Consider the following 15801-nt stretch of genomic DNA (forward strand, 5'->3'; position numbering starts at 1 on the left):
CATAAGGTAAAATTCAAGAAGTTGTAGGGTTTTCAAGATAATGTGATATTTGAAAACAGCATGGTAACACCGATATTGCAGCTCCTTGTAGCTATCATGGGTGATTTAAAGTCACGAGCATCACCTGATCAAGGTATATTTAGCTTCCATCCTCAAAATACAGGAAACAAGCTGCTTTTACACTGACTTCTTCTGATGCTGTATACTGCATCAGTCGTCTTCTAGTCAAGTCTGGTGGTGAACTAAGTACCATCTTTCACTACAGACACACAGCATTTTATAGTCCTACTCTTAAACAGTACTTCACTTCAAAGCAAAGGAGCTTTTAAACCCAAACATGAAGTCAAGGCCTTATAAACTTCTGATTTATGAAGACCATCTTATTTGCCCCGCACCATAAGAGGAAAACTTTCAAACAGAGCTCTTAAGGTATTTCAGAAGCCCAAATGTGAATAGTTTGGGGTTTGTTTTTGAACATAGAGGGAAGTTTAAGACCAAAGGTGGCTGTCTGCACCTATCGTACATGCAACAGGCCACAGGGAAAGGCAGAATAGCAGAATGATAGAATGACTGAATAGCAGATGATAGAATCACACAATAGTTAAGGTTGGAAGGGACCGCTTGAGATTGTCTAGTCTAACTCCCCTGCTTAAAGCAGGGTCAACTACAGCAGGTGTCTGAGGACTGTGTCCAGTCAGGTTTTTACTGTCTCTAGGGATGGAGACTCAACATCTCTAGGCAGCTTGATCCAGTGTTTGACCACTCTTCCAGTTTAAGTTTAAATAGAATTTTCTGTATTCTAGTTTGTAGCCGCTGCTTCTCATCCTGGTACTGGGCACACTAAGAATCTATTTCCATCTTCTTTATGCCCTCCTGCCAGGTATTTGTACACAAGGGTAAGATGCCTGCTCCCCCCACCCCAAGCATTCTCTTCTCTAGGTTAAACAATTGCAGCTCTCTTAGCCTCATATATGAGGGATACTCCAATCCTATAATCATCTTCATGACCATAACACCATTTCCATCTGGAACTCACACCAGGAAGTCAAGTTTGATGTTTTTGTACTAGGTTTGGGATTTCTCTTACACCATCTAGGAGAAACAATACTTTAAGTATACCTTAGTTTTCTCCTCTTACAGGTTATTTTGTCAGCTTAACATATTGCCCTAGTCTGGGCTTAGTAACTTACTGTCATTTTTACTTGTGCAGTGAAGTGATTCAAAACTAAAAGAAGGTTACAAGCCAGGTAGTCATTTGCTTGGAGAGAGGACGTTGTCAAAATAGAAAAGCCTGCAGTTCTTGTTGCTTTACCCTTTACTGCATGTTAATAACATGGACACAATAATTTTCTGTTGCATTGTACTGCTGCCCCCCTCTCCCTCCATATAAAGTACAGCTACCTCAAGAACACTACTACATTTTATGTTGTAAATACATGACTTGTTGGCTGAATAATACAATTGTTGCAATTCAAAATGCACTTTAATGTAACACTATAGGGAGTTGATAACCTTACACCAAACATGCAGTATGGTGCAAACTGCAGAATGCATATGGTAAACATACAGAACAGCGTATTCTACAGCTCTTTAAAAAGTCTGATGAATAAACTAATTATATGCAGCTTTTTTTTAATATAAAGGTAAAGGATTTTTCAATTTATAATCTTTGAGCTTTTAAATAAGATTGTAAAATGAGGCTAAATATAATTACACAATTTTGTTCTAGTGAACCTTAAAAGATGCCTCTCGTAGCAGAAATAAATCAAATACTAAAAAATAAAATAAATCACAAAATAAGTTTAATTACTACTTCAAAACATTTCAAAAGCAGTCAAGACAATACAAAAAAAAAGGAAAACCTAAAACACACTGTAACTAGACTTAAGTACAGTACTCTAGAATAGCATCACATCTTTCATAGGATTTATAAACAGGTTATCATTAGTTTAAAAACATCTCACACCACATTTATGAAAATAAATTTCGAAGTGTATCCTCTTTGAAATAAAATTTTATAATGGTCACTCAAAGCACAGAAGATCTAACTTAGGGCTCTTTATTGCTATGTTCAACTTAGTGGTATTTATAAGTTGTAGATGATCAGTTTGATTCGTCACATCTACAAATGCTAGATGGTTAAAAAAGAAAAGCTAGCATCAGACATCATTTAAAAGAATTAAAAGCACATTTGAATAATGAGACATTTTCATGTAAAGGGCTACGAAACATGAAAACAGCAAACAAGAATTGTCTGAAATGAAGAGACTGAAAGAAACTGTGGGATAAGCAAAGCAAATTCCACTAAAAATTAACAAGCAGGACAAGAGACATTTTAATAAATGTTGGATTCAAATACAAAACCATTTACTCTTTGAGTGTAAGGTTGAAGACACAAAAGGTTTTTTAAACTTTATTCCTAGACTAAATAAAGCTCAAAAATACTGTTCGCTTTCACCATACACATGTAGTTCCACAGCATGTTGTAATAGTATTTGGTACAAATGTATAAAGTTGATGTTTTAATCATTGGTTGCTGGTGCGATCCTAAAAATTCTTTAACAGTTCAATGGTAATGAGCCAGACAGTTAACAGATCTAACAAGTATTGTCTGAGCCTAAAAAACGCTGGTTTTCCCCAAGGTAAAACATTTCAGTCAATACAGTTTTCAGGTAAGTTAACCTAACAGTTACAGACTATTAAGCTACTGTTCCCCTACTGGACAGTCAGTATAGCAAAGAAAACTACTATTTAAAGTCAGTAGTTCAATTTAGCTACTAAATATTTACTGCAAGATGATTGATGCCAAAGAAGTCATTACAGAAGTAAACTGCCTTTTAGTTCAAAGTACTGCTGCAATCACAGTTAAGAACTATGTCTAGTTTTCAAGACAGCTGTTACCAGAACTGTTTATGATACCAGAACTGCCCACATTAGGTAGGTAATAATCTGGACATTGGCTACTACCTCAGGTACCCCAGATATATAGAGGTAGCTACTCAAGAATACACTTAAAGATATGAATTTAAGCTCAATATTTAAGACTGACTCACTGAAATAAGATCAGAAATCCAACTGTTCTCAGTAGAAACCAAGACCGACCACATCTAATAGTCTTGTTGTAGTATTTCTACATTTAATATGCAAATGTCCTAGGAGTAAGATACTAATTGAAATTAGTTCAAATTTGGCCACGAAAAGAAAGAGCCTGGTAAATGAAATGACCTTCTCACAGTGTTTTCCAACCTTACAGGGAATACAAGTGATTACATATCCATTAAAAATCTACCTAAAAGTAACTGGGATTCACTGTTCATGAGCAACAGAATCCTTAACTTAAAGCAAACGTATTTGTATCAATTGAAGTATTTAACAGATTAAGGTCTAGTAAAGTTTGGTCTAACAAACAGAACATGAGTGATGATATACTGTATACAACCAACCTTTAAGTTTCACAAATCCCATCCTTAGCAATGCAATAGATGCTTTTCTAACTATTACTCACCTTTTTCTACAATAAATCTTAGCACTAAAGGAGAAACCATAGTATAGATAAGTTCTGTCTCAAGTGTTTCATAGAAAATGTTTAATTAGTTTCAGAAAAGCTTAAGGTTCACTTGAATATGTTTACAAAGTCATGTAAGATCTTGAATATTTATCAGTCACAGGGTTCATAAGGAGTAAATGTACATTGACAGGAAGTTACAACTGTGTTCAGCAGTTCAAGAAACCCAGATTTAACTCTGATCCCATGCACCCTGAATCTAAAGATTATGTAATACCTGTTTCTGGGGAAAAAACAACCAAAACAAACACCTCCCCCCCCAATAATCTTCGAACAGATAAAAAGCATTGCACTTCATCAGCTGAAATAAATAGTAAGCATATACCTTATACAGTTAAAATATTTTATAAATACAGTTAAACTGTATAAGCACAAAATGCGAAAAACAGATTCTTAAATTAGCTTCACAGAGGGACAAGAATTAAGACAGCATTGCAACTATTCAAGTGAACCTTAGAAGTCCTGAACAGCAATTTCCAGAAACCCTCTACTCTCAAGACACTGTGGGAGACTAGTTCACTAATCCTGGAAAAGGTATACAGCAGGGCAAATAGCCGTGTGATTTCCTGTTATCAAAACCACTGTTCTTTCTTACTCCTGAGTTTTTAACCCATTACAAGAGGAGCTTCATTTATTGAAAGAAGCACATAGCAAATTACTTAACCTCTGAAGGGAAACATGCATGAATAGCCTGTTTACATTTCTGTTTGCATATAGCAAAGTTTAATTCCTGCTTTTAATAAAAGCTATAAACTGGGAAGATATTACCCAGGAATTATACCCAAGTTATAAAAAGAAAGTGGGAATCATAAGTATTTTCAGCTATCCCCTCAAAACTCCTAAAGGCATAGTGTTTGGCAAAAAAATAAAAAATTGCTGAAACATCCACTAATATTCACACTAATGAATGTCACAACCACCTGAAATGCCAGAGCTCACAGGAGTCACACACCTGGCAGAGACAACATTTCAACAGCTACTCCACAGCATCAGCTGAGTACTTGGAAAATACAACCATCACTTCCATTCAGACTGATACTAGATCAAAAGCTGTCATATCCTTGTCCTGTAATGTAACAAAGTAATCAAGTAGCCATTCAATACATGCAAGTAGGTAGAAAGGCTGTCAAACAATTCCATAAGTGTACTGGAGTCTACACTCCATACATTCTGGAGAAACTTACACTTAGCAAGACACTCACTTTGGAAGCTACAAATACAATTTACTGTATAGGCATCTCTAAATCTTCACATTAAAAACTTAATTATCTTTGTGTGCTATGGTAGATGCTGTGTTGGTGGTGTTATGGGTGACTCAGCTGTCTCCAGTGATTAGCAAATAGTTGGGAATCAGAAGTAGAGCCATTCCCTCCTGTCTGACTCTAGTGAAAGACAAATGCTGCTCATGTTTTGATCTAATGACATGTACCTTCTAGTATATTGGCATCTAGAATTACAGAATCTTACATTCTTTTCATCTCATCTGAGAAAGCCTATGGGAAGGGAACAAGAAGAGAGTAAAGATGTTTCTTGTTCTGCTCTTCTCCACAGTAGAGAAAGCAAGATTTAGGAAAAAAATGCTAGTGATGTCTGGCCTTGTGGAAGTTTATGGAAATTTTAGTGACCTTAACAGAGCCAGGATTTCACACTTTGTTTTTTCTTCCAAGACTGCCACCTCAAATATGCAAACTGTTCCTTTACTAGCACAACTGTATTTTTTCTGCATGTATCCTTTATAAAAGGAGGAGACTGGCTGTTTACTTTCATACTCTGATGAAGCTCAATGTCTACTGGTTAAAAATTCAAGAGAATTTGAGCAAAGGTGATGAATCCCCAAATGACATCCAACCCAGCATTTTAAACATGTGTGTCCTGTGTCCCAGATGGTTTAGTTACACCCTAGTGTTTTACGCAAAATAACAACTTTCTTACAAATATATGAATTAACAACCAATACTTCATTTTTTAAGCTGGCTTTCCTTTTTTCTTGGGAGGACCTTTGTAACCTTTGGCCTTTCTTCGCAAATTTCTCCGATCCACAATGGGTACCTCAACTTCTGCTTCCTCAGAGCTACTGTCAGCAGCCCGCTCTGCTGCTGTCTGTGTGTACTGATCAGCAGACTCTTCCAAGTGCTCTTCCAACTGGTTCTTCTGTCCTTCTTGTCCAGAAGGCTGCTGAAAAGAAACACCCTCCAGTTCCACCACTATCAAAGAGCTCTGACCCAAGGTATCAGGGGCCTCCTGTGAGTTGTGCCCTGCTTCCTCATTTTGATCTTCCACTGAGGAAGCTGTTTTGGGTGACACATTTTCAGAAACAGATTCTTCTGCTGCTTCAGTTATCACATTGTTTGGTAGGCCATTGTCTGAGGGTTCTTCCTTTGGTGCTGAAGCAACTGCATTTTCAGTGGATGATTTTTTCTTTTCAGATTCTTGTTGGTCTTCCTCTGAACCCTTCTTCTCTACTGATCTACTTTCTTCAGTTAGTGCTTCTGAATCATTTGCATTTACAGCCTGAGGGGTGGGAGGGCAGCAAAACAGAGAGACAATTAACTTAAGATACAAGCGGCTGAATGACTACCACCCCTAGCTAACATCTACATAGGATATTTTAGTGTTAAGCAGTTCTTGGTACTGCACGCATAGTCAAACCAATACTCTCCTCCTCGTTGCAAAAAGCTACTTCGTGAACTGCATTTGATATTAAGAGTCCCCCTTTTATTTTCATACACAAATTATTCAAAGAATTGTTCAGTAAACATGTTCTGAAATTAGTCTCAGGGAAAAAAAGGAAGTGTTTTATTTTAGACAGACATTCATTTCACTAGCATAACAATCCACTTTTGTACTATAAATAACAACAAGTTAAATCTGTGTTCTAGAAGGGTATTTTATTAGAAATTAATTGCTTGTATACTTCATCAGGGCAGACTTACTAGATAAAATACATATGTGGCTTTCAATTATATCCACCTAAAATTTTAGGTGAGAAATAGCTGTTTCATTACTGCCATGGCAAACTGGAGCAAAGGAGCTTTCTTTTTGGTATCACAAATATATGTCCTACTTATGCATATTATAACAGAAATATTAGTATATTCTGTTAATGGATTTACAACATCTTGCCTAAGAATTGCTACTCCCAAAAATTTCATATGATGAGGGGGGCCACCTTCTATCTTTTATGTAACAAAAGAAAAAACAGCAAGATATGTACATCCTTCAGGAAAAAAACATTTTGTTTCCATGCCCTTACCTTATCTGATACAGTATCTTCTGCAGGTTTTGCTGGAGATTCAAGGATTAATGGAACAAGCAGTGTTACAGGTTCTTCTCCTTGACTCTCAGACTGCAATTTTGATTCACTGCCTAGAGCTTCATTTGCTGTTTCCTCTTCGGCCCTAAGTGAGGTCTTCCCAGTTTCTTCTGCTAACTCACCATTAAGAGATTCAGATGGAGTTTCCTAAAAAACACATTTCTAAGTCAAGATTATGCCCAGCCCTTGTTCCCAAACACTAGTTGGTATATCTGTAATCTAGATTTTTATTTTAGATATGAAAAGCAGCTAACTTGGGTACCTAGAAATGTGCATCAAGAAGACAGAACTCAGCGTAGAGTAGCTATCCAATTACCTAACCAGCATATTAGCTTGGTGCTGTTACCTGCACTGAACATCTGACCATGGCTTATATGGTAAACAGGCAAGCCAAGCAGCATACATACTAGAGTCATTCCTTGAAATACAGGTTGGTGAACCCAACATAGTTTGTGGTCCACTTTCTCACAAATGAGTAAGAACTGAAAATCCTGGATGTATTGCTAGGCACAGAGACCACTCCCAGATCTAAAAATCAATCAACAAGGCTTTGTAGATCAAAGATGGATTTGAACAAAGTCAGACAAGCTGTACAGGGAGAAAAAAAAAACCAAACAAACCGACAGTAGTCACTGAAGCCTATCAGCTATTAAATTCTTCACTGAAACATTTTTCCCCCCCTCTTACTGGAAATACGGGATCAAGTCTTGACCCTACACCACTTCTCTCCAATTTTTAAATAGAACAAATCAATTAAGAAAGCCAGGTTGATAGACAAGCTATTCACCTTTCTGAAGATCTTATGAACTCTATTGTTGCAAGGAATTTTCCCTCGGCACTAATTCTATACTATCTCTAGGTTCTCAGATATACTACTCAACAAAGCATTGGTACAGAAATTGAAGAGTCAATAACCACATTCATCAAGGCAGCAAGGACCATATTTAACAGAAACTGCAGTTATGTTCCAAACTTCCCATCCTCTATGGCGGTTACACCCAGCTCACCTCCTTCTCACTCACTTTTTCAGATGGCGATATATGTAACTCAGTTTCTGATATAGACTGGTCCTCATTTTCAGTGATCATTTCCTCATCGCTTTCGTCAGCATTCTCTTCAGGTTCTTCTGCAAGGACTTCAAAGCGTTCAAATAGGTTGGCACGAACTTCTAGCCTGCAGCAGGTATTAATATATACCCCTTAAGTCTTTTAGATTAATACACAATAATTTTAGATTAATACATAAATCAGCAGGGAAAGTCTGTCATGACTGATTTTGAATTTCTATATCACATACTTGCCATAGGAAGTATGAAACCGGAAAACTAAACAAATCTAAAAATGACAAATTCTTAATTAGGAGAAATATCTCAACTAGGCAAAGTTGCTATAGCAGTTATAGAATGAAGTCATCTCTTTTCCATTTTATGTGAAAAGTCAGAAATATGTTATTTTAAACAAAGTTTGTTACTTTAAATCTAGAAAGCAATAATGCATTACACATTTGAAAGCTATAAAGGGATAAAAAAGAAAGCAATTTCACACAGCCTCACTACAGAAACAGTTTAAAGTTATCGAGCTATGTAAGCAAGTATGTTTGTATAATTACTGAATATACATTTTCTACAAAGACCACAAATGGAAAAGAATTTCAGGTAACAAACATCATGGCTGAAGAAGATTCAAATGAACTATATATTAAATTAGCCAAAAGCTGAAGATGAAACTCTAATGCACCTGCAAGGCAGTAACACCATCCCAAGTATTCAGTTCTTTTTTCTGATATGCTGAAACTTAGACATACTGAAAATATTATATACAACCGTACACGCAATATACACAGGTACATGTAATAGATTTGCAGGAGACTGCTTCTCAATCTCACAGTGAAAAAATCTTCAGTTGCTCAAAAGAGGTGTTTTTTTGTCGTTGTTTGTTTTGATTTGGTGAAGGGAGGGGAAGAGGAAGGAGGAAGAGAGAGAAAAGCAGTGTGTAACTATGAATATATATATACACACACAAAGGGGGACGATGGAGTGTTTTTGGTTTTGTTTTTAAATAATAGCCAAATCTCTGCTTTCTTGATAGAAATCACTGCAATTTAGAACTTCAGGCCCTGTCTAACACAAACTGTTATAGTACGTGAATAGTACTTATTTACATCTTGTGCACATTTTCACAGTTATTACACAGGAGAATGTTCTTTAAGCTGGAGATGACTTTCTTCTTTTATGAAGGTTTTAAATCAGGATTTGTCTGAACAAGAGCTTTCCTTTGAATAGGGGTGGCTCCCTGTAACTCTTCTGTTAAATGACAAGTAGTAACCAGCTCCCAAACCAGTCAGACTATTTCACAGCAATATGCCACCATAATAAGGTCAGAAAGGGAACTCTAATCAGGACTGCACATAGTGTTGCGAATATTTGTCCAGTTACATTATTGCAAGAAACTATGCTGTGTGAGTAGAGATGTTTTTACCCTTATGAAGGCTAAGCTATAACAGAACTTGTAAATAAACCTTCATTCCTTGCTATTTTCCTACTACCATTTCCCATGTCCTTTGAGATTTCAGTGAAGCAGATGCAATCACTCTTCACGTGAGGTCTCAATTTCCTTTTTCACACCGTGCTTTATTTTCAATAATTTTAAAAATCAAGTAAGCAAGCAGAAGTAGAAATAAAGGAGAAGAAACATCAAACATCAACACACTGGGAGAGACTGCTATAGTGTGTGACTACCCAAGCAACAGAACAAAAAAAATAAAATATGGGCTCCCTTACCTGCGGTCTGGCACATGATGAACATTTTCCTCATCTCCTTGGGAAGTTTCATGTCCAGAATCCTGGCTATTTTTTCCTATCCTGGGACGTTTTAAATGACTGCTTCGTGTCCGAATAGAAATGAGTGCAACATCAGGGTCTTAAGAAAAAACAAATAAGTAAAAAAAACACAAAAACAAATGCAGTCTAAGATCTGCAAATAATTTTTCCCTAATATTTCATTAAAACAACTGAGTGGAAGTAAACCAATATTTCACTGACACTTACTCTCTGAATATACATGCATAGATTTGTTATTAATACTCATAATAAACATTTGGAAGTCTTTGGAGAAAACTGAGTTGAGCGAGAACACCTTAGAGGAAGGCATGTTTCCATACACTTTACAGATGAGCACACTAAGCTGAAAAGCAGTAGAAGAGCCTGCTAACCTACTAATCCATAATAATCACAACACTGATAATCAGTTATTCTTACCTTCAGATGTGCTTGCAAGGACATCAAATGATTCTCTGCCTTTTTGAGAGTCAATCTAAAATAAAAGCAATACCAATGTTACTCTACAAACTTAAGAACTGACCAAAATACCTTCACCTCCCCAGCTGTGGTTGCATGTTTCTAAACTACAATTTTATGGTAGTGACCCTATGGAAGAGTGGTCACAACCATCTTTAATTTAATATATATCTACATATTTGCAGTGCTAAAAGCATCTCCTTTAAAGGTACCCAAACCTTTTGCAGCACAAAGGATACACCTTAAAGTATATTCAAGACAAATCTGCAAGCAATTTGCATTGCCGTAGCAAACATATTTTGATCAGAGAAGTGGACTGCTGCTAACAAGAATTTTTGAATGTGAACATTTACTTTCTTGTCCTAATAAACTGTGAGAGCTTTCCACATTAAGATACGGTCTGAATTGCAGATAAATTACCACCCCTGTTAGGACATACTTCTAAAACAGATTCAAAAGACAAAAAAATAAGTGAACAAGGCATACATACTAGTTATAGTAATTGTTTTACTTCTTGAAGGCCAGAATGGTTTTAATGCAACAGGGAAGTTTTTTTTTTTTTTAAATATATCTATATATAATCACTGTTAATCCAAGTCTAAACTGGATTAGCAAAAACAGACAGCAGGCAAAATATTCTCAGATGCAAATACTGCCCTAAAAAGACTTCTCAAACACATCAATTTCCTATTCTAAATATTTTTTTATTTCGACTAGGAAGAAATTTGATATATCACTTGCTTATGATACAAAACGCAGATATGTTCAGATAATGGCACTGGCCTCTTTCAGCAGAGGCCCCCTATGCCTCGTGTCTATCCTTAGGTGTATTAACTATAATTCCCTTGTCTCTGTCACATGGAAATGGGAATAACAGGTGTCTGTGTATGTCAGGACTGAGACAGATGGAACAGGTTAGGGAGAGGCTGAGAAAGCAAGAGTCATATGCAAAGGCAGCTTTGAAGGCCTTCCCATTTGGTAAGGTAATTGTGCAGCAGGACAGTGGAAGCAAGTGTACGGTGAGAGCAGCAGTGAGTGTGAAGAGGGCCTGGCAGAGCCTGAGGGTATAAGCTGGATGACCAAGCAAAGGCAGGAAATCTGTCATGGAAGGCATACAGAAGTGCTTCACCGCTGAAATAGCACACTTCAGAACACACTTTGATAGAGGAAGGGTCAAGTATACTACATGGCTTAATAAGAAACCTGCCAAAGCACAGTGACAGACTGCACTCTAACAGGCAGGCAGTGAGGAGTCCATGAAGAGGTATTTCAATCAAGAATAGAAAGTCATTTCTCAAACGACTGGCCAAAAACTGTAATGGATCTGACTGGGATGGAATTAACAAACAGCTTCTTCTTAAGTAGTTTATGGGTATATCTTAAGAGATTTTTTTTTAAATCATCTTTACTACAAGCATAATTTTTTTCCTGAATTTTACTTCTGGCCCCAAGATTGAAAATAATTTGGCATTATAATTAACACTACCAAGTTTTTCCTAACCATTAAGTTCATAAAAGGTGTCCACTGTATGCTAGGAGTCTTTTGCTTCTTTTCTCTATGAACAGAAAGGTCTACACTAGAATAGTTGATAAAATGTAACAGGACACTTATCTTTATACTTGTATTGAGTTTTGTAGTCTAATTTTTATCATGCCATACAATAAAATATGGCAACCCATAAGTTATCATTAAAAAGAGATCAGACAAGGAAAAACAGAGCATAGTGATGCAGCAGTGATGCAGGTTACAAGTGCATCAGCACAAGATGCTGCTTATATCAGAGCTCTCTCTCTAGAGCTCTTTTGCCTCACTCCGCCCCCATATTTCCATTTTTTTCTGAAAGTCAGAAGACAATTCAGTGGTGAAGCACTTGGCAACCGAAGTGGATCCAAGCTATACGTATTGAAATAGAAGTATATATATTGCTCTCTTAGCTGCTGCAAGTAATCTAGGACTCACAATAAGCTGCATCCAGGTTTTCTGCTGCCTTTTCAGTCTCACTTTAAGCACTACCCAAGGAAGCTAGCAACAAGTGGCTACGTCCAGATTCTGCTCCTTGAAATAGTTTCAAGTAAGCTTTAAATACATAAGAATTTATAGACTAATGATAAATTATTATAACATTAAAACACACAAAACAGGATGTGAAATGTGGAAGTGTGTATTTGGAAAATGTTTTTCTTCATGTTTGGGGGGAAGGTGGGCTTTTTATTTTTGTTTTGTTTAGTGATCCAACAGCTTTCAAAGCATTGCAGAGCTCCCTACTGACAGCACAGGTGCCAAGGAGAGGAATGCCAGTGATTCTACCAAGCTGGAAGGAGTTGGAACACTTTGGAATCTATTATTTTACTCTTCTTGAAGAAAAGAAGAGACAGGGCTTGAATTCTTAACTCACAGCCACAGGAGTCTTAAGAACTACTAATATCCCTTTGCTATTTTCTCCAAGTATATCAATATAGCTCTACAACTAAAATATGCAATCAAAATCTTTTTGCTGATATGACCATTACTGGAATCTGAATCTTAAACTCAGTTCTAGATTTATGGTCAAGACTTATAATTTAAAGAAGTGTACGTAATAAAGACAACTAAGCGTTACTGCTTTTGGTCAGTTAGAGACTGAAAACATGACTACTTTGCTGCAGAAAGCTGCAGTCTGCCTATACAGGTGGTGCATAACCTAGAATGCCAACACTCTCCGTTGTATTAAACTGTGATGTGAACGTGTACTTCCATAAGCACTTTTCCTCATTCCCTCCACTCCTGCAATGACTCTACTGTTCAACAGCCTTTCTAGACAGTTCAATCTCAGAGCCAATTGGGCCACTTTCCTCCTCTATGCCGCTGGCAAACGAATTATTAAACACTAACAGTGGTGACACAGACCTTCTGCACACAGGGGAAAAAGGTAGAGACCTCTCCCCCCATCCCTCCATGAAAAGGTGTATTTTTAATCCTAGGTTAGTCTGTCACTTCAGTGGGAAACTTTAATTTCCCACTTCAGTGGGAAAATCCACCCAAAAAGTAACAGGAGCACTCGTCTTTTATAATGGAGACTTGAGCTGATTCGATTCTGACAGACAAAAATAATTTCTTATACTTTATTTTTATGCTTTACTTAGTAATAAACCAATCAAAAAGAGGAGCATCGCATTCTGGTAAATGTCATAGGTTGTGTCAGACGGGTTGCCACAGACATAGTGGTGAGACATGGAAGTACAAGTTCTCTACATAATCAAGGACTGTTCAAGAATTTGAAAGAGAAATATACAGTGTACATAAAATACACTGGGATCAAATACACTGATCTGCTAAAATCCTTCATTTGTTAAGTTCAGAAATTTGTTCTTTTGTAGAATTTAAAAATATTTACTGAACATAGAGAACTGGTAATTACAGTCAGAAAAATAGGACAAAATACATTATATGATTATAGAAGACTCTTAAAAGCTCTCAAGCTTTTTTTTAATATATGGAAAACAGGCTGTGTACCTACAGTTAGCTGTGGTTCTAGCTCAGTCTTCTGTTCACTTGCTTCAGATTCTGCTGCAGATTGCCAAAAATGATCCTCTGTCTGGAAACTCATTTTTTCTTTCTCAGAGGCTTCTGTTGTTAAGAACATTTAAAAGAGGCAACAGGAAAAAAAATGTAGTATCTTTAAATAAGAATTAACTGTTCCTAATATGATCTCACAGATCTCAGAACAAAGATTTTTCTACTAGTCTCCATGGGCAAAGTTCATAAAAGTCACTGTCAAACAAATGCCCTACAATACAACTTTTATAGACTGTAAGAGAACATCAAAACAAAACATCCATACCTTCAATTTTGAGCTCTTCCCTTTGCAGTACAGTGGCAATGGATGTTCTCTGGAACCAAAATCCAACTCCTTCTGCTTCACACAAAAGGTCATGATCCCCAGGGTACTTTTCAAAATACTGCTTACAAGCTGAGCAAACATAAGAAAAAACATCCTATTATGCATACTATATACTCAACTGTATCTTTTTTCTGAAATAAATTATTTTGCAATCTTCCATCATACACAAACCACCAGAGAAAGAACTGTTCATCAGATCAGTCCAGTCTAAATAAACATAATACTGCTTTACTTTCCAATTACTGTCTTAAACTGCAAATAAAAAATTAGAAAGGACTTTTCTTCTTCTCTGCAAACCCACTTTGAAGTTTTACAACTTCAACCTTTTATTTCTCACCTGATTCCTTACTAATGGATAGTCCCAGTGGACAAAATCCCTGCCTCACATAATAACAGTATCATAGAATGGCTTGGTTTGGAAAGGACCTTAAACACCACCTGGTTCCAACCCCCCTGCCATGGGCAGGGACAACTCCCTCTAGGTCAGGATGCCCAAAGCCCCATCCAGCCTGGCTTTGAACACTTCCAGGGATGGGGCATCCACAGCTTCTCCGGGCAACCTGTGCCAGTGCTTCATCACTCCCATAGACAAGAATTTCTTCTGTATATATAACCTCAATATCTTCTTTCAGTTTAAAGCCATTACCCCTCGTTCTACCATTACAAGTCCTTGTAAAAAGTCCCTCTCCAGCTTGCTTTCTTTCAGCTGGAGAAAGAAAATGCTTCTCACCTGCACAGCCCAAAGCAACATCATTTCCAGAATGTTTGTCTTTCCTAGATGACAAAACCCTCTTGGGTTGTTAATGAAAGAGCCAGAACTGGTTTCTTTGTGTATTAAGATTTTTCCTTCTTAAACTTGCTGACCTGACCAGAAAATTAAATGATTTTGTGAGGCTTAGCAGTGAACAAGGAAAAGGTGCTAAATACGTAGAAAGATCACATATGGGAACAACTCAGTCCAGTGTGGAAGAAATGAATCTGTAAACTGTCCAGATGTAGCAGAAAACCAGCAAAGATCTAATAATTTAATCTCACACAGAGGATTGGTCTAATCAGGAAATACTTCACCATCTTAAACAAATCAAGATTTTCAACCTTCACTGAAAAGCAGAAACACAAACTGAGGATGAAGCCACAAATATGTAGCTTCAATGACAGTAATAATTTGGATGCATAAAGAAAACAAAGAAGACCAGACAAATAAATCAAAGAGCTTGCCTATGCACATGAAGGTTGACAGTGGGTACCGTAGGCCAAGAGTGTCTTCAGTAAAGGAATCCACAAAGTCTTCCAACATCATTAGCCCTAAGTCCTTCCCACGATGCTTCTTTCTTACAAACATCGTGTCTAGCACTGGAAGCTGGTAACACTTACTAATATAAGAGCTACAAACACTTCCTGAAATAATAGAAGGGAAAAAAACCAACATCATTACATCAACACTGACATGCTACAGCACAGACTTCAGCTTATTCAAATAATGATTTAATAATTATGTAATTTGACATTTTTAAAAGTCACATATACAATATTAGAATAATAAAAATAATTTATAACATTTATTAACAATACGCAATTGCTATCAGCCATTTATTAGCTCTTTAGGCAAGCTCCACAATGTTGGTAAGATATCTCATAGATAAATATGTTAGGAAAAGTCTTCTAAAGCAGTTTGGTTGTACCAAAAGAGATTAAATGGGGGAGAACATGAAGGTGGAGAGAAGGAAGTGGAAGGCTCACTTTGAAA

The 15801-nt window shown here is 36.8% G+C and overlaps 1 protein-coding gene across 5 annotated transcripts in view; it reads right to left on the reverse strand.

The window, feature by feature from the left end:
- Positions 1-3127: 3127 nt before the first annotated feature.
- FAM169A (family with sequence similarity 169 member A) overlaps positions 3128-15801 on the reverse strand; it is a 35991-nt gene continuing 23317 nt past the window's right edge. For 4 of the 5 annotated variants that reach the window (XM_083816937.1, XM_083816940.1, XM_083816938.1 and 1 more), the window contains 8 exons: positions 15273-15452; positions 13995-14123; positions 13671-13780; positions 10135-10189; positions 9658-9796; positions 7886-8051; positions 6819-7025; positions 3128-6076 (listed from right to left, as the gene is read on the reverse strand). In XM_083816937.1, the coding sequence (XP_083673063.1) occupies positions 5531-6076; positions 6819-7025; positions 7886-8051; positions 9658-9796; positions 10135-10189; positions 13671-13780; positions 13995-14123; positions 15273-15452 (1532 nt within the window). In that variant the 3' untranslated portion in view covers positions 3128-5530. The remainder of the gene's footprint in view (positions 6077-6818; positions 7026-7885; positions 8052-9657; positions 9797-10134; positions 10190-13670; positions 13781-13994; positions 14124-15272; positions 15453-15801) is intronic. The other variant, XM_083816939.1, reaches the window with a different exon arrangement.

The sequence above is a fragment of the Anser anser genome (genome assembly GCF_964211835.1).
Source record: "Anser anser genome assembly, chromosome: Z".
NCBI lineage: Eukaryota > Metazoa > Chordata > Aves > Anseriformes > Anatidae > Anser > Anser anser.